The sequence below is a fragment of the Pelophylax lessonae genome (assembly GCF_965119305.1).
Source record: "Pelophylax lessonae genome assembly, chromosome: 5".
NCBI classification, from domain to species: domain Eukaryota; kingdom Metazoa; phylum Chordata; class Amphibia; order Anura; family Ranidae; genus Pelophylax; species Pelophylax lessonae.
The window spans coordinates 540,988,830-541,008,972 of record NC_138772.1 but is presented as its reverse complement, the minus strand read 5'-3'; the positions used below and the strand labels follow the sequence as shown (position 1 = coordinate 541,008,972).

General features: G+C 44.5%; 1 protein-coding gene across 1 annotated transcript in view; it reads right to left on the bottom strand.

Moving 5' to 3' along the window:
* The window catches only part of AGO2 (argonaute RISC catalytic component 2), a 128,958-nt gene that overhangs the window by 50,204 nt on the left and 58,611 nt on the right, over positions 1-20,143 (bottom strand). The window contains exons 4-8 of the mRNA XM_082257415.1: positions 9,243-9,363; positions 6,989-7,173; positions 6,734-6,870; positions 4,525-4,659; positions 2,436-2,523 (exon numbers count right to left, since the gene is read on the bottom strand). Of these exons, the coding sequence (XP_082113541.1) occupies positions 2,436-2,523; positions 4,525-4,659; positions 6,734-6,870; positions 6,989-7,173; positions 9,243-9,363 (666 nt within the window). The remainder of the gene's footprint in view (positions 1-2,435; positions 2,524-4,524; positions 4,660-6,733; positions 6,871-6,988; positions 7,174-9,242; positions 9,364-20,143) is intronic.

The following is a 20,143-nucleotide window of genomic DNA, read 5'->3' as shown; positions in this document are numbered from 1 at the left end:
ACACACACACACAAACTTGTTTTCTTTCCACTTTTTGAATAAATGATAAATTAACTTTCTGATATTCCAATTTTATGCGATGCACCTGTACAAGATAAAAGCAGCCATGAGTATATCTATACAAAGCCTAATTTTTAAAACTAAGTCAGACTTAATAGATGAAACCCTAGTAGTTCATTCACACTGCCTGCATTAGCATCCATTTTAGTTCAAAAATAGATAAAAAGTACATTTAGAAAAAAAAAAAACAATTATAGAAACATCAATATATTCATTTTTAATTGGCCCCATTCCGACCAAACAGGAGAAGTGAGAAAATGCAGCATGCAGAGTAGAAGGAGGAGGGGAAAAAAAAAAAAAAACACAAAAACAACAATGCATTTACATGTTGTTGCACATTTTAGATGCATCGCCCATGCATTTTTATACCTAGGGAAGTTATAGGAATGAAAAGAAATAGGCTTTAAAAGTAGACCTCCAGCTTTTAGTGAAGTTTATAGTTTGTTAGGACCAAGTTGGTCCAAACAAATTATTATTAGAGTCCATACGTTCATGTAAGACTTCAGAATCTTGTGATTTGAAGTGAATTTGATTTGATTTTAATGCGACTTGGCTTTGACCAATGTGATTGCTTGTGCTCTACAAAGTTGAACACAAGTCGCATGTATATCATTCAGGCGTGACTTGAGGGTTTACACTTTAGTCTATTGCCCTCAAGTCGCATGAAAGTAGGACCAAAGTAGTGCAGGAACTGCACTGCAAAGTCGCTGTGACTAATGCCTCGTACACACGCATCGATTATTAGCCGGGAATTTTCGGCCAACGTCCGATCGGCCGATTTTCTGCTTGTTAGTATGACGCTTCCGACAACCGACTCCGACTTTTCGGCCGAAAAAAATCTGGTGTGCAGGCTATAAAATTTTTGTTGGCCGTCAACACAACGGCCGATTTTCCGTCAGTCAGTACAGATTTCGGCAGACAAAAATCTGATGAGCAAGACTGGCCATGCTCAGAGAAGAAAAAACACACGGAAATAAACCAGCACATGACATCACTTCTGAAGAAGATTTTTGTTGGCTGAGAAAATTCGTGTGCAGTCTAGGCACATTCCAACCAACAAAACACCACTCTTGACAAAAGTCGGACGATCGGACGGCCGATAATCGTTGCGTGTGTACGATGCATAAGTCTCACAGATATGAATAGTAGTCATTGGGAAACATGAGGTGCAACCTTGGGATCCAAAGTTGCAGGACAAGTTGCAGAAGTGTTACTGGGGCGTTACCGTCACTAACAGATGTAGCGGCGACATACCATATACAGTGCTGCGTTACCAGGAATTTCCTGTCCTGCTCCAGAGAAAAATAAAAATCACGTCAGGCCTAGCACTGCTCAATCTTTCACAGGGAGCTTTGCATTTTATGAATACAAAGCTTCCTCTAATTGGCTGAGGCAGAGACCATGACATCAACCCGCCTCAGCCAACCAGAGGAAGGATGTTAACTATTCATAGAATACAAAGCTCTCTGAATGGCTGAGCAGTGCTCAGCCCAACTCAATTTTATTCTGGGAGCGGAATGTGAAGTTCCCACACTATTCCAGGATCATAGCACTGTATGTGGCTGAAACGACAGCGTCGACAGTCACTGCATCTGTTTGTGAAAGTAATGGTCCAAATAAAATACTTAAACTTCACTAAAAACTGGAGATCTATTTCAACACAACAGGCTAAATTCACAATGCTCGCAAAATAATGATACACGATTGCTAGTCATTTATGACATATGTAATCTTTTCTTTGAAGTGCATGTACAATTACAATACACTGCTATTTATGTGTATGCTTCTCATGGTCAACTGGCAGCGGGTGTGAACGCTACATACTCTTTAGTGTACCTTTGTTCAATTTTTCTTTCTTGGTTTTGTTTTTTGTAATGCCCAACAAAAATGTTAAAACGGATCCAAAAAAAAAAAAAAAACGTCCAATATAGTTTTTAAAATAGAGCGCTTTAGGTTTGCATTATCCAATGTCAAATGAGAATAAGTGCTGGTTCACATAGGCGCGACCCGACTTTGCCGGGCGACCTGTGAAGTCACGGTGTGCAGTGCCGTACCTCGGAGCGGCATGCACGGACTTCATATCATTGAAGTCAATGCAGGTCGCTCCAGGTCGTCCCAAAGTAGCTCAGGACCCTTTTTCTAAGTCGGAGCGACTTGTGTCGCTCCTATTAGAATGGGTCCTGTGCTAATCTATGGCAGGCGACCCACGGCGACTTGTCAGGCGACCAGGTCGCCTGACAAATCGCCCCAGTGTGAACCGGCTCTAAAGCACTTATACAGAAAATACAGTATCTGAACTTGCACGTGTTACTGCAATGGGACAGACAGGTGTGAAGGTGGCCTTAGAAATTAAAAAGAGAATTAAAGACACTTACGTTTGATGACTTGCTGGTCGCCTTGTTACATTGCACACTCTGTATTTTCTCTTCATTTGTCCACAGTGTGTAATTTCTACTTTTAAGCCTGGAAAACCAAAGCAGACTAGTTCACGCTAAGATCTGGAGCTCACACACCATACCACGTTTCCAATCAAGTGACCCCGTCGTCACAGAGTCACTTCACATTTCAACATAAATAGATCTGCATTCACACCTGAGAACAGCGATTTTCAGGCGTTTGAGAGTTTTGCAAGCGCATAGAGGAGTTTGAGAAATGTCTGGCTAAAGTTCAGACAATAAAAAAAAAAATAAAAAAAAAAAAATAGTTCTTTAAAAAAAATAAAAAAATTGTACAAGTTGATTGTCACACAAACAAGGCATAGTCTTCTCTGTAGTACCCCCTACATCTTAGGATGTGCTGTCCATATTTTTCTGTTAATGGATTGTTGGTGTAAATTTCTCATCTAGATTGTAGCTTTCTGAAACTTACTTGTTGCAGATAACCCTGACAATTCATAGTGGGAATGTTTGTATTCATTTCTCCATGCATATATTTATAAAAAAAAAAAAAAAAAAAAAAAAAAAAAGACATTGTCAACCTTCTTGGAGAAAAAAAAAAAATATGCACCCACAGTAATAAACTAAAGGATGTGTTTAGTTAGTGTTAGGGGTGGTGTATTACTCCCTAACTACGGATGAAACTATGCATGGTCTAAAAAAGCAGATGCTCTTTTTAAGGCCCCTTTCACACTTATGCAACGCGATTTTGCGGTGCGATTTTGAAAGCAATGGCTATGGCTCAAAACGCAATCAAATCGTGGCAAAGTAGTGCAGGAACTACTTTGAAGTCGGTGCAACTTCAAAACGCACTGATATGAATGGGGCTCATTGAAAATAATGGAAAACGACTTGTCATGCGATTTTGCGGTCAAAAATCGCGGGACAAGTCGCACTAGTGTGAAAGGGGCCTAAACAAAATTTAGGGAGTAAATTTTAAATTGTCCAAGTCATGTATTTCCAGAGTATGAACTAAAGAAGCTACATTTAGTTAGACATGAGGGAGTGCACACTAAAGCTTAAGATGCAACAAGTTTGATAATTAAAGAATAACTCTACTTGCGTTGAATAAAAAAAAAAAAAAAAAAAAAACAATCTCATCTGGGCGATCCATGTATATTGCAGGGATTTAAAACCTTGTAGCATAGTTTGTAGCATAGTCCCAACGGTATGAAGATGGATGTTCTCAGTCTTTGGAAGTCTGGTTCCTGAATGGGAGTGTTCGTGTTCAATCTAATCAGCTGATGCCATTGCAGGGTTTCCAATCCAAAAAGTTGCAACGTCTGCACCCCTCTAGAAGTAGTTAACTCTTAGGGAGTATTACATCAAGAATATGCCTATTGCAGAGGATGTCTAAAATCTGACTTGCATCCTAGTGCAGACTTCTGAGCCAATCATACAAGCAGAAAAATTACATTTCTGGGGAAGTTCTGTACAGCCGAGTACAGAAACACCTCCAGGTTGCCATATTGCATGGAATTTTACAAAAAAAGGAAAGCAGCCGCAGATCAAAAAGTAAAGATTTTTGTTTTGTTTTTTAAAGAACATTAAAATATAACAAGGCTTGTGAGGCAATAGCACATGCTATATCTCATACATATACACACATATACATATACAGACACACACACACTTTTTTTTTTTGCTATATTTATCATGAAAGTGGAATTGACCCGTTTTAGGCTCAGTCAGGCAAAACACAGGGAAAATATATTTATTTTTCCTTCAGCAAGGCATTAAAAACATTGTATACATCGATCAATGTTAGCCAGAAATTTCAGGAGTCTGGCAGATGCCCCATCATGTATTCCATTACGAAATCAAGGTATAAGTTCTCTTTGGAATTTAGTAGCTCGAATTCTGGTCTAAAGTTCTCTTCACAAATACCGTATGAATGCTTGAAGTGTGAAGGAGGCACACAGCCTTTAGCCATTAGATCACACAAACCTGATCCACTGGGACCTTAACCAATGCCTAAAATGTGGCAGTCAGCTGAACAGAATAAATCATGCAAGGCTGAGGTCCTTACCTTTTATTTCTTTGGTAAACTTAACCCTTTGGGAATCTGTAAGAGGTTTTTGTTGCTCTTCTATGCTTTTAAAATCCAGAACTTCACACATAAACTCTATGACCGGTTGTGCTTTATAAAACGCTGTAGCAGATACTGAAAACAAGAAATGAAACAATTAAATTATTTCCATTGATGTAGCCCCTCTTCAGTTTGGAGAGATTTCCCCACTTCTTGTTCCTACCACCCCCCATAACAAAAACACCACAGAACAAAAAACTTTTCCAACCTCAAAAGCTTAAAAAAAATTAAATTAAGCATTGAAAATAAAAACAGAAAGCTGACTGGTTGCCATGCACACAGCTCCACCATCATGGTTGATCCAGTCTTTGTAAATTCCTCTGGGTACTTTTGCACGTAACAAAATTAGGGATCAACCGAACATAGGCAACACTGATAATATCGAGGGCCGATATGCACTTTCCCCGATATATCGAGATCGGCCCCTGAGGTTACCGATATTGCCGATATTTTGGGAAAGTGCTTGTACCGGAGTGATGTCTGCAGCTAGAGGCATCACCCCGGTACAGGCGTCAATTAGCTGATGGTCGGCTGTCTTGTAATGACAACTGGTGCGGCTGAGAAGCCGCTCGGCTGTCATTACAAGAAGTGGGAGGGGACGTGAGGGGAAACCCTGCCTCAATGATGTCCCTCTTCACACAGCGCAGAACAAGGCATGGTAAGTCAGTAAAAGGAAAATAAGACCAGCAGCAGGGACCCTACAGGCAACAACATTGACTAGTCATTTGCCCTTTGCCTTTGAGCACAGCCTCCACAAGGACAAATTTAAAGCGGAACTGAACTCTCAAATTAATATGAACGGAAGGTATATTATATTTACTTGTTTAAATTTTCTTTTTTTTTTTTTTTTTTTTTTTAACATTTCTTCAGTTACTTTCTGGTTTCCAGGCCTAGGCCAAGAAAATGATGTCCTACATGCCAGGAGTCTTCAGGGTAATATTTTTTCTTTCACCTCAGCTAAGCACATCCTCTTGTCTGTATGTCTAAAGGCCCGTACACACGTAGCGATTGTCGGTCGCAAATATTCGGCCGCCGAACAATCGGCCGATTGTCGACTTGTTAGTATGATGCTTCCGACAACCGACTGCGACTTTTCAGCCGAACAGAATCGGGTGTGCAGGCTATAAAATTTGTTGGCCGTCACCAGAACGGCCGATTGTTCGCCAGTCAGTATAGAATTCGGCTGACTAACAGCAGAAGAGCAAGACTGGGCATGCCCAGAGAAGAAAAAACACACGGAAAGTTAACCATCACATGACATCACTTCTGCAGTCGGCTGTTGTTGGCCGACAAAATTCGCGTGCAGTCTTTAGCACTTTTCAACAGACAGGACAGCACCGGACAAAAGACGGCCGATCGTTCGGTACGTGTGTACGGGGCTTAAGTTAAGAGTAAATGTTCCATGAATCATCCGCCCTTATTTAAGAGAACCACAGCTAGAAATACCATGCGGGTATTTTTTCAAAATGATTTCCCAAGAAATCAAAGCATGGAGACACAGATGAATGGATGGAGGAGTTTGCTTTGAATATTAAAAATTAAATCAGCATTTTTTGTTTTGTGGTGCTCGGATGCAGTGTAGTTCCCCTTAAACATAGATCTTTGACATATATGGGACGTCAATGCCCTCAAAAGTTTGGAAAAATCTGGGATGGTTGGATTGCCACTGGATCTCTGCAGCTTTAGTCACCCGCCGTCAGTTTTAGTTCCTGCTGGTGAGATTGAAATTGTATGGATGCTGGCTGGGGGGTGCTGGGGGTCAGTGTTGTCTCTTGGCCCCCCCAGACTCCACCCTCTGGGGCTCCCCCCACTACTCTCCCCCCCCCCCTTGGAGACCTAGGGTCTCAGGGGGGGGGGGGGGGGGCGACAGCTTGTTGTGGCCCTGTTTGATATTTCTATGCTCCTTTGATGATGGATTGTTCTCTTCTGTCTTACTAATATGCTTGTAACCAATGTGCACATGTTCTCTTTGACTGCTGTATTCATTTCCTTTTTCACTTTTTGTATCTGTACCTTGTTGGCAAATGTTTACCTTTTTGTTTGACACTTTTATAAATAAAATGTTTCTGTTAAAAAAAAAAAAAAAAAAAAAGAAGAAGAAGATCTTTGAGTCATTCAAGTCAGACCAAACGTTTGAATCCGTGCTTACCATCTATGTTGAGCATCATTTTCCAGAGTGAAGGTCTGACAGATTGGTGGAAGCCAAACCAAACTTCTCTACCTCCACCAAGAGGATTAGCACATCCTTCGGATGCAGTAAAAAAAGATCGACCTACAGGAGTATACCTAGGAACAAAAGTTTAAATTATTCAGTATACAAAAATTACAAATACTGAAATTATTCATTCAAGTTAAAAGTGTCAACTAGTTTGACTAGACAAACAGAAGTTGAAGCCTTCCATACCTCATAGAGGGTAAATGTCTCATCACAACATCTAATGCCTGTATAGTCTCAAAAGGGACGCTGGGAAGCCGTCCAGATAATGCATCATGTAGAGCCTGCAAGCTGACGCAAGCCATCCACTTAATGGCAACTTTGAAGATCCGATCCTTTCCTTCGCCGGGCAATGTGACTTCCAATTCCACCTGCTGTGATGTGCAAGAATAAAATAATAATGGTGCAGGAAAGTCAAAAGCACCTCAACTATTCACTCCCATCAGTCTACAAAAGTTTACAAAAAAACTTTTGCTTGTGTTTATGACTGTGTTGTAATTCCTTGCAAACATGTGAAAACCCCACTTGGATAAATGGAGGTCACTGATGTTCCTTTAAATTGGGACAAAGACAGTCAAGACTCATCTCTTGCAAAATTCTAACAGACGACACTATACTATGGGGACTTCACCATTTGGGACACACAAGCACAGTACAGAGTTCAACTACACACAACAACCCTTTATGGATCCTTCTACATCAGCAGTATTCTATACCTTCACTACAGCAACCAATGGAAGCCAAGACCTCAAAAGTACGTTTGAAGTGCTGTTCATAAAAAGCCCTACCATGTTACCATAAAACCTCAATGCCACAGTTGGGCCAAAGCTGGTACAGCCAAGCTGACACTTTAAACCAGGAATCCTCAAACTACAGTCCTCCAGCTGTTGCAGAACGACACGTCCCAGGACATTCACAGGATGGAAATTGTAGATCCTGAACAACTGGAGGGCCATAGTTTGTTCGAAGACCCCTGCTTTAAACATTTAGAAAACATGTATGATTTTACAGTACGAAATCATTGGTGGTCAGCAGAAATATGCTCTGAGTGTTGATGAAAACTTGGGGCTCATTCACACAGTGCTGTAGTCCATACATCATGAATAAGCCTTTTGTTTATGCTGCTGCAGCCATCTAGAGCTGCGCACAGGCAGTCTATGTTACTCTATGAGGATGCCTCAGCTGTACAAACACAGCAGCAGCTCCTAATTTAACAGGCATGCAGCGCAGGGGCCCTTGCCCCCTGTCAAATTAGGATGGGCAGTCGATACGACAACTGTCTTAGAGTGACAGACTACCTGCATGCAGTTCCAAGCTGCCTAAACCAGTGTTTCTCAACTCCGGTCCTCAGGGCACACTAACAGGCCAGATTTTAAGTATTACCTTGGGGAGATGCAGACTAGAATACTGCAATCACGGAGCAGCAAATGATATCACCTGTGATGCATTTCAGTTTTCTTGCAAACCTGGCCTGTTAGTGTGCCCTGAGGACCGGAGTTAGAAAACACTGGCCTAAACCAATGGTTAATTCCTGCTGTAAAGGCAACAGGAAGGTGCAAAGGAACCCTTAGGCTCCGTTCACATATTGGCCTTTCGTATCGCGGGCAGAATCAACCTTAAACAGAAAAGTGTTGCCCAAAAGAAGTTTTTACTTTTTTTGGGCGACAGGCATCCTGCAATTCTGTTTGCGTGATTTTACCGCGATTCGCCGGGCGATGATTACAGCAAAATCGCACAGCATTTGGGGTGCCATTGCAAGTCACAGGAATCGCATGGGCGCCCCATGATTTCCAATGATTCAGGATCGCAGGCAGACTCACGGCGATTCTGAACACGATTCGAGACGCCAATATGTGAACTGAGCCTTTAGTTTTATTCTTAGTATTTTTAACATTTTTTTTTTACATTTCTATTTTCTGCTTTTTATTTTTATTTTTTTTTTAAAGCAGCCACTCTGAATAAAAATACAAAGCCATAGGCAAACTAGGTGTGCCCTGTATAAGGTCCCTCTCACACTAGCGGACTGAAAGAGTCCTCCTGTCCATTTATTCAGGACGACCGATCGGATCACCTATTGTTCTTTATGGGCCGGCAGATGTCCCGTCACCCGCCGGTATCTGATCCAGTGCGCTGAAAACAGATTGATGGGAATACGTCCCCCATCCACCAGGCTGATTAGATGACAAATTGGATAGAAACAGACATGCAGTCCCGTTTCCATCGGACTGCCTCATTGAGAACAGCGGGCTGTGTCAGATTCCGCTCTGCACAGCAGGCCTGTCATCTGTCTGCTCAGCGGGGATCAGCAGAGAGATCCGCCGCTGAGCAGGCGGATCTGCTTGGATAGATTCTGCTCTGTGTGAAAGGTACCTTGCACCCACAGCAAAGGCAGACAAACTTCGAATTGACAAACACACAACTGCTTTAAGGTTTAGGTGCTTACTTTGTCTCTGGCGATTGGAAGAGGCATTGCAGTGTACAGATTCTTCCTACCATCGAATACTGGTTTACGATCTCCAAAGATCTGAGCCTTGAAATGTAGGACCATGTGTTCAACTATTTCTCTGAAAAGAAAAAACAAACTGACATTAGGGTTTTGTTTAGGTCTGCCTGAAAAAACAGATACAAAGTGGATCAATAGGGAATGATCGATGGGAGAATGTTGCTTAAGTTACTGCCAGGGTTAATTACAAGATCTAAATCCTAGGTATCTGGTCACGTGATCTTTACCAACAGGAAGGATTACAGTTCTCCCCTTTAGCAGAAGTCAAGTGGCCTGAAATCCGGGCTTGTATTTTCTACAGGAAAGAAAATCATTTTTATTACAGTATATTCATTCTAAGGCTCGGTTCACACTTATGCGATGCGGGAATGCTGCGAATTCGCAGCCTGTTCCTGCATCGCAAACGCACCCTTGGCAGTTCACACTGCCATATGCGATACGCTGGGGGTGTCAATGTAATCTTAACGACACCCCCAGTTTGATCGCATATCGCAGTGCGATCTTGCAGTTCGCACAGGATCGAATCGCACAAGTGTGAACCACTGTGCGATCCGATCCTGATGCGGCTAAAAAAAAGGGTCATGTGCGACTTTACTGCGGGTGCGGTGCGAATTTAGCCATACAGTGTGTATGGCTGAAATCGCACCGCACACCCGATCGCATATAATGAAGGAGCAGTGCGCTCCGATATTATATGCGATCACCGCAGCCGCACATATGTGAACCGGCACTAAAATAACTTCACATTTGAAAATATTTTCATTTTCAAGAGCTCTTTTACACAGGCATTGAATTCTACAGCAGCATTACGTGCATGGATGCACATTGAACATTTTGGTTTCATTGCACAGGCATGCATGTTACATGAGGCAACACTCCGCTAATGACCTGTGTGATGTTTTTGTTTTTTTAATTTGTACAAGGCTAAAATGGGAATCACTTTTGACGCGTTGAAACGGCACCTTAAAGCGGAGTTCCACCCTCAGAATAATTTTTTTTAACAAAAATAGCCCATTAATATTAATACATCTCGCTTGACAAAATTGCTATTTGCATATTTAGGAGTTGAACAGTGTATTTGTTTAGTGAAAATCTTACTTTTAAAAATTGCAGCCTGTGCGTTGTCATCTTTACTAAGGGCACCTGAAGCCGCAGTGTAAGACTTAGTGACCTTCCTGCTTGCGGTTCATTCTGGCTACCCAGAATGCAGCAGGAAATCCCACACATGGGCAGTACTATGCTTTAGGCATAGTACAGGTTGCTATAGAGACGTCGGCTGAGGAGGAAGTTGCCACCCTCTATATCCCTTCCCCGCCTCCCTGAAATCACAGTGCCTTTATTAAAATATATTTCAACTCTGAGAATTTACTTCTCTCATGTGCACCTTTTTGATCTTAAATATATACAGCTGAAAGAATTTTGTTTGTATATGTTTGAGAAGTTAAAAAAATACCTGTTGATCTTGCCAGGATTCTAGTGAGCTGATAAACTTTCTTTGCTCTGTGCTTTTGCTGCCTATTCAGTTATATTGTTCTTAGTTAGCTCTAAGGACTATAGAATCATGCCCTTGTGTTATGGACAACTGAAAAGCGGCGATCGGTCTGCAACGATCTGAGGGTAACACTGGCAAAAATATCAGTGTTTGCCTTCTTAAAGATGGTGCCGGAGGCGCTTGACTCATGCGTCATTTCCAGTTTGGAAAAAACGCGATATGAGGAGAGGCCGGCCGGCCACGTCACTGCCCATTGCCTTCTGGGAGGGATTACAAACAGCTCCCATGAGGCAATGCAGAACAGGAAGTGACGACGGTGGCCACGGCCGAGGAGGGGGGGGGGGGGGGGAGGAAGGAGGAAGTGAACATTAGACTGCCCTAAAAATAAGGTAAAAAACACCAAAAAAAAACAAAATGCCCAATTGTTGTTGAGAATGGACAGCCCGAACTAAAACTTATGAAAAACAGGGTGGAACTCCACTTTAACCTAAATTTGGGGTCGATCTTTTATTTAGACCGGAACCGATTTTTTTAGCCGCCTTTCAGACAGCTAGCAGATATTCTGTACATCACCATCAGCTGCCACCCAGATGCCGCAGGTCACCATCAGCTGCCACCCAGATGCCGCAGGTCACCGTCAGCTGCCACCCAGATGCCGCAGGTCACCGTCAGCTGCCACCCAGATGCCGCAGGTCACCGTCAGCTGCCACCCAGATGCCGCAGGTCACCGTCAGCTGCCACCCAGATGCCGCAGGTCACCATCAGCTGCCACCCAGATGCCGCAGGTCACCGTCAGCTGCCACCCAGATGCCGCAGGTCACCGTCAGCTGCCACCCAGATGCCGCAGGTCACCGTCAGCTGCCACCCAGATGCCGCAGGTCACCGTCAGCTGCCACCCAGATGCCGCAGGTCACCGTCAGCTGCCACCCAGATGCCGCAGGTCACTTGTCACTGTCACCTGTCACCCAGATGCAGCATGTCACTGTCACCTGCCACCCAGATGCAGCATGTCACTGCTTACACTTTCTTGCAGCCTCTCCCCAGCGGCATCCGATCAGGATAACTTCCACATGCGGGCAGGCGGTGAGAGATGATGCAACTATCTCTCTGCAAGCCCGTGGCTGCAGCTGTCAAGGGCAGCCTTCATTGCCCTGCTGTAGGGGCATTAGAGCGATAATGTGAGATGGGCAGTGAGAGATGATGTAATTTCTCCGCTGCCTGCCGCACCGCTGACACAGACACTGCTGTGAGTGCTGCACGGGGACAGGGGGGGAGGAGGTCTGACCAATATTGATATCAGAAATATTGTTAAGTTTCTGACCGATACCAATTATTTGAATATCGGTCCCTAATAATCGGCCGCTCTGATAATTGGTCGACTCCTACCTTAAACGCACTAAAAATGCCATAGGTGCATTTACAGGGCGTTTAAATATTAGTTAATGGAGGTGGTTGAGAAACCTTGCCTGCCAAACTCTGCAGGCAGCATTCATTTTGCCTCAAGGCAACACCAACGCTTCAGTGTGATCATCCCCATTCTTTATCCATTTTAACCATTTTGAATAGTGTTGATAGGCGGTAAAAGCCCAACCCTCCATTTTAAATATCTGTGTGAAAGAGCTTATTTCAGGTGAACCAATGGCCTCACCTCCTTTCATAGTCCAGGCACCTCCAAGTGAATAATTCCACAAAATAAACTTAGTTAAAGAGCAATATGAAGCTGCAACTTATAAGTGAGATATACACTTAAAGAACAAAAAAAAAAAAAAAAAAAATCACACTAAAGTTGGCTAATAGATATTATCTCAACTATTTTATCCTCTCACTATCTATAAAAATCAAGGCATTAGCGACAAAAAAAATTAAAAAGTAAATTAATATAACATAACACAATAGAGCCAAGAAATCTGAGCTCTTAATTGAAGGTGAACATCAGTGATAGTCTAACAAACGATAACTAGGTGAGTTTACGACCATATAATTGACCAATGGACTGAAAATGTAGACCAGTGAAGATTCCACCACCACTTATAGCCTGTTTACCAGAAATATAGAACACAAGGGCAGTGGCGGCCCGTGCATAGGGGGCGCTGGAGCGCCAAAAAAAAAAAAAAAAAGACGACAAAAAATAAAGTTTTGAAGAAAAAAAAATAAAAATTGGGTTCGCAGGCATGTGCGCTCGGCCTGGTGGATATGGGGGGGGGTGGGGTTTACGACCCAGAAGAGGCGCCGATTGGCTGCCTTCTGGGGGCGTAACCTGGGCGCAGCAAATAGCGCTGAGCCACCCCCACCTTCGTGATATCCTGGCTGTGATTGGTCCAGTCTCCAGCCTGGACCAATCATCATCCAGGACATCGCTGACTTGCAATGGGGGCGGTGCCGGTGCGTGCGTCAGTCACGCACCGTCACCGCCCATCTCCGTCCCGCCGCCCGGACCGGAACTGAAGACTGAAGAGGAGGACGTCCACGGCGCTGCTCGTCTCGGTTCCCAGAATCCCGCCGCCGTCAGAAGGTAAGTGATTGAAGCCGGCCTGTACCATCACCTGTGCCATCCCTATGCCATGCCTGTGCCATCCCTATGCCATCAACTGTGCCACCCCTATGCCATCAACTGTGCCATCACCTGTGCCATGTCTATGCCATGCCTATGCCATCACCTGTACCATGACCTCAAAGGTCATGCAATTTTTTTACCGCGTTTTTTGCCGCAAAGCAATACCTATTATATTTTTCTTTTTGCGCCCCCCCCCCCCCCCAAAAAATTTTGAGCACCAGCCGCCACTGCACAAGGGTCAACAGCGCTAGAGATCTATCCAAACATAAGCTGTCGTATCCTATGGGGAAGACTGAACTTCTCCTCTGTAGTTCTCCAGGTACTGGGAAACTTGTCAAAGGATAATGATCCCTTCTACTATCCTTTGCTAGCACTGGAGGCTCAGGGACTGTCAGCACATACCTCCAAGTGAATGCTTAACCACTTAAGCTCCAGAAGATTTTACCCCCTTCATGACCAGGGCATTTGCTGCTACCCAGCACTGCACTACTTTAAATTGGCAATTATGCAATATTTATTGGAAAATAAATTATTATTATTTTTTTTTTTTTCACATACCGTCTTCAGCACAGTACAGCATCATATGACATGACTGGTGTGGTGGTAATCAGGGGCACTAACTGGTGACCGCTTGTAAAAAATTGGATTTTTGCACTTATCGTAAAATCCTGAAGTCCATTGACAGACGCAGCTCCTTAACTTCTTAGCGGCTATCATGCTGTCCCTGCAGGCATAACCCCACACACTCTGCTACAGCCTCCTGTTTCGTTGCAAGCAGTGTTCAGAAGACAAAAACCCCATTTCCCTCAAATAGAGGGACGGGTGCTGCGTTTTTCAATGGACTTCAGAGAAAAGGATTTTACACCAAGTACAAAAATCCAGTTTTATCCATCGTCCATTGATGGACGCAGCACCATATCTTCTTAGAGCATTGGGATGTCCCAAAGCAGTATATGCATGAAGGGGTGGGAAAGACAAAGGAAAGAAGAACGTAATTCCCCAAAGGCTAAAATTAGCCAACCAGGTAACTTGGAGCTCACCTAGAAAAAAGATACTCCAAAAGAGGCATCCGAGGTTGCCAACACATCTACTTTGTAGAATATTGTGAATGTGTGCACTGATGACCAAGTTGCCGCCTTGCAAACTTGCATCACTGACACCTGATGGCGAAAAGCCCAAGAGGCACTCAGTGCCCTAGTAGAATGCGCCTTCATAAGGAAAAGAGGAACCTGATCCTTTAAAGAATAAGCCTGAACAACCGTCTGCTCGATCCATCGGGATATGGTTGCAGCAGACGTAGCAAATCCTTTACGAGGTCCCTCGGTAAGGACAAAAAGAGCATCTGATTTTCTGGAAGACTGAGTAGCCGTCAGGTAAACCCTGATAGCCCGAACCACATCCAAAGAATGCAAGTTAATTTCCTTGGGATGCTTGGGCTTAGGACAAAAAGGCAGCACAATGTCTCCATTAAAATGAAAATCAGAAACCACCTTAGGAAGAAAAGGCTGATTAGGTCAGAGTACCACCAAATAAGGTGAGCGGCAGGACAACGCCGCCAATTCAGACACTCTGCGGGCAGAAGCGATAGCCACCAAAAAAAGCAATCTTCTGAGACAATGAAAGCACAGATCTCCCTCATGTTCTCAAACAGAGGCTTTTGAAGAACAGATAATACCAAATTCAGATCCCACGGCGGTATCGGGGATAGTCCCAGGGAGCCCTATGAGATTCAGGGAGATGCCCTATGGTGCATCTCCCAGAATGAAAGTGGGAATCAAGGCATGCGTAGCTAGCAGGCATTGGAAATATATAGCCAAAGCAGACACTTGGCCTTTGATAGTGCCCAAAGCCAACCGCTGTTCAAGCTCTTTTTGCAGAAAGGCCAAAATCCTAGCTACTGAAAAACAAGCGAGGGTTCACCCTCAGTGATTCACACCATGAAATGTACGATTTCCACATATGATGATAGATCTTCCTGGTAGTAGACTTCCCAGCCTTCAAAAATGTAGAAATCAGAGTTTAAAAGATCTCTCTCTCTCAATACCTAGCTTTCAACAGCCAAGACATTAAAGCCAGCGACTAAAGCAGGATGGAAGATTGGCCCCTAACACAGCAGATCCTCCCTGAGAGGAAGTTTTCAAGGAGCATCGGCGACCAACCTTACCAGGTTTACGTACCAAGACTGGCGAGGCTAGTCTGGGGCCACCAGAATGACCGGAATCCCTTCCACCTCTATCCTGCGTAGAAGTCTCGGAAGGGGTTTCAGCAGAGGAAAGGCGCAAATCATCCAGAACTGGCCCCAAGGAGCCACCAGTGACTCTGTGGCATCAGCCAGAGGAACCCCGAGACCTGTCTGCGAACCTCTGAATCTTCCTGTTGAGACGAGAAGCAAACAGATAGACCTCGGGCGTCCCCCACCAGACACACAGGAGATCAAACACCTCCGGGTGTAGGGACCATTCCCCTTGGTCCAACAACTGACTCAGGTAATTCGCTTGCCAGTACTCCACACCTGGGATGTGTACAGCAGAGGGGGCTGGAAGAAACTTTTCCGCCCAAGCCAGAATCTCGACCACCTCCCTGGCCACCAAGATACTCTTGGTGCCCCCCTGATGATTGATGCAAGTCACAGTGGAGTTGTCAGATTGTTGATTGAACCTCACAGATGAGTCGTCCATAAGCTCAGACAAAGCTTTATTGCTCTGAGCTCCAAAACATTGATCTGTAGTTTTGACTCGTCTACTGTCCAGGTTCCCTGGGCACAGAGCTTTCCCAGCACCCCGCCCCAGCCCAACAGGCCGGCATCCATGGTCACCACCGTCCATAACAACGGAAGGCACTCCAACAAGTAAATAAAAAAAATTACATAACACAAAAATTTCCGTTACGTAGCGAAGACCGAATTCCCAGCAGGGAACTAGGTCCTACTCCTAAACTACGCAGAAAAACGAGAGGTTGTAGCGGTGTGTGTGGGGTTATGCCTCCAGGGACAGCCCCATAGGGGTGGTAAAGCTTTCCTGACTAGTGTCCTATTCCTGATGGGGAGGAGCATAACCCAATGGTCTAAGATATGGAGCTGCGTCTGTCAATGGACGATAGAAAAAAAAAAAAAAAAAAATATTACTTTTTTTTTTTTTAAAAAAGCTGTCCGAGTAGTTCAATGTTACTATAGTAACATTGTACTACTCTGGGGGGGTTGAGCAGGGATTTTTCTTCATTTTTTTACTGCACTGAGATCACTGGTACAAGATCATTGTACCAACAATGCTTTGAACTGTCATTAATGGGTTAAGTTCATGACAGCTGTGAATACTAGTGATCTGCGATTGGCTACTGTTAATGACGTGGTATAGGATGCTATGATTGGCCCAGGTACCATGTGAGCTGTGGGCTAATCAGAGCTCACTAGTAAAGGAAGCAAAGCCATTCTGAAACATTGACAGCTTTGTTGACATTGTGATCATATAGCACTGGGGTAAGGGGGAATATGCCCCCTTGAATCTGTACATGCAAAATGACGTACCATTACGTTGCTTTGCCTGTACATGCCGCCTGCAATAAATGTACTGTGGGCGATAGGCAAGTTAAAGCGATTGTACAGTTACATTTTTCTTGGGTACCCCACCTCTGTGCGACTGCAGGAAGCCGCTTTCATTGGTGGCACACATGCGGGCTCCATCTAGAGTCGGATAGTGTGTATCTATTGACAAAGTGAAGCTTGGCCTCAATCCCTGCTCACTAAAATTTGACTGACAGCAGCAGCCAATAGCTCCCAGTGTAGCTTCCATGTCCAGTGAAAAGGGAGACATTGCTCTCCGACAGATATAGCTGCACGCTAAACGGTCACTGGAAGAAACTGGTTTCTTTCTATATACACGCAATATAACTGTTTGAAACTGAAACCAATGTTCATACATTGCAGAGAGTGAGATCTACGTACATAGTCTTTCAATTAGTACACACACACACACACACACACACACACACACACACACACACACACACACTGACTGTACTGGTCTCAGCAATTGGCTAGAAGTGAATGCCTAAGCTGCTGCCACTGATCATTTGTGTGCCTCCATTTGAATATTTTTGATGAGGTTTGTGTACTCAAGCTAGCCACACCAGTTTGTTAATACGGAAAATACCAGTCCCTTTAAAGCTGCCATCTTTGATAGTTAGGAACCTGGCAGAGCCCTGTTGCACATAGCTGCATTCCCCGATGACAAAGAGGTCCATTCCCTGACCACAAAGAGGTCCTGTAACCCCTTAACCGTGCTGCAGATCCCTGAAAGACCTCTTCTGGGTACTGAAGCCCTTCAGTACACATATCAGGCACAATGCCACTCTCACCTAGCTGATCATAGAGGAATTGCTGCCCTGCAGCACAAAAACTGCTTTCCGCCCAGCCTATTATCAGACGACGGCCGAGCCGGGGCTCTCCCATCCTGGGTGAACGTCATGACATCCTCCCGGAGTGGTACTGTGGCATCAGTGGTACTGATCTGTCACCTACAGTGCCCGGCGGACAGATTATATGGGCCCGATTCTGGTACCATGTGATCACATGACAGTTGTACACAAATGATTTTTATATCCATTCACTGTGTACAGTGTGATCGACAGACAGAGCCAATCATAGTGCATCTGTGCAATGTGATAGCTGTGGCCAATTACAGCTTCACAATAGTATATAATGAATGGATCGCATGCCATTCAAGAAAATTACTTTAACAGCGATTAGTGTAAAAAGCAAATATAGCATGTAGTGTGTCACAGTAAGTAAAATATTTGGATTTTTTGTCTTACCGTAAAATCCTTCTCGGATGTTCATTGATTGGCACAGCTTCTGGTATTCTTAACCATTGGGTTATACTGCCCCCTACAGGAGTAGGACACTAGGCAGAAAAAAGTTCGGGATACACCCATGGGCAGTGCCAGTGGGGTATACTCCCTCTCTGCTATAGTCAATCAGGTTTGTTACAAGCAGTGTCAGGAGAAAACTCCACAAAGGGGTAGGTGCTGTGTCAATCAATGAACATCAGAGAAATGGATTTTATGTTAAGTCAAAAATCCCCATTTTCTTTCCTTCATTGACAGCCACAGCTTCTGGTATTCTTAAATCATGGGGAAATCCCAAAGCCATGTTAAACATGGAGGTGTGGGAAACATCAAAAAAATTCCAAGGCTAAACATTAGCAAACAGGACTCAAACAACTGGAGACGACCAGAAAAGAAAAAAAAAAAAAAAATACACCCTCTAAGGGGGATCAGGTCCTAAACAGCAGCCTGCTAAACCTTGCACCCAAAAGGAAGCATCCACAGATACCAACACATCCACTTTAATAAACTTTGTAAAAAAAAAAAAAAGTGCACTGAAAACATGGTGGCCGCCTTGCAAACCTGCGTCCCTGATGCCATTGGATTTCACGGACAGGATCGGAGAGTATGTGACACCCGCAGCCCCATAGGGATGCATGGGAGCATCCAATGAGGTCTGCCTGAAAAACTGACAGGAGGATCGGATCACCCGTGTGAAAGGACCCCAATTGCCCGGACCACATCCAAGGCATGCAAGACGATTTCCTTCGGATGTTTAAGCCTGGGACACAGGGACAATGCGAAGCCCCACCATATCCCTCTGAATCACCAGATAAGGTGGACAGGATAACACCGCCAGATGAAACACCCTGTGCACAGAGGTGAAAAGCTAAAGGCCACCTTCTGGGACAGTGTAAGCAGGGAAAACTCCTGAAGATTCTCAAGGGGAGACTGCTGGAGAACAAAGTACCAAAATTGAGGTCAAGGCGGCAAAGGAGACCACAATGGAGGGACCAAGTGCGGAACACCGTGAGAGGTACGCACCAGGGCTGCAGCCAAGGGTCATTAGAAGACCGCCAAGGCGGATACCTGGCCATTGATAGTACTCAAGGCCAACTTCTGTTCAACCCCTAGTTAAAAAGATCAAGATCCGAAAACACCGAAAAAAATAGCTAGGAGGAACCCCGTGGGATTCACACCATGCAATGTACATCTTTCAAGTACGATGCTATCCTTCAGCACCTGGCTTTCAACTGCCAAGTTGTCAAAACCAACTAAAGCAGGCTGGAATTTCGGCCCTTGGAACAGCAAATCTTCTCCTGGGGGAAAGTCACCAAGGAAAGGTTGGCAACCAGCCGCAGCACGTCATCGTACCAGGCCCGATGAAGCCAGTCCGGGGCCACTCAAATGACCGAAATCCCTTCTGCATTGATCCTGTAGAAAAAACTTGGCAGAAGCTTGACAGGAGGGAAGACGTAATTCAGACAATACTGACCCCACGGGGCCACCAGCACGTCTGACATCCACCAAAGGATCCCGTGACCGAGCCACGAACCTATGTACCTTTCAGTTGAGCCTACACCAAAAGATCCACCTCAGGGATGCCCCACCGGAGACACAACTGATGAAACTATTCTGGATCAAGAGACTTGGTCTAACGCCTTCCGACTGGTAATCTGCCTGCCATGGTTCCACTCCGGGAAAGTGAAAGGCGGAGAGAGCCAGAACTAAAATGTTCTGCCCATCTGAGAATGCCGACTGCCTCCAAAGCCACCAGGACACTTCTTGTGCCCCCTTGGAGATTGACATAAGCCATGGCAGTGTCCGAAAGAAAGCGCACTGGCCAGCCCTGTAGACGATCAATCCAATGTTCCCAAGCATAGGCGGATCGCTCGTAACTTACAACATTGATCGGTAGTCTGGATTCTTCCAAGGTACAGACCCACCAAGCAGAACTTCTGCCGAGGACGCCTC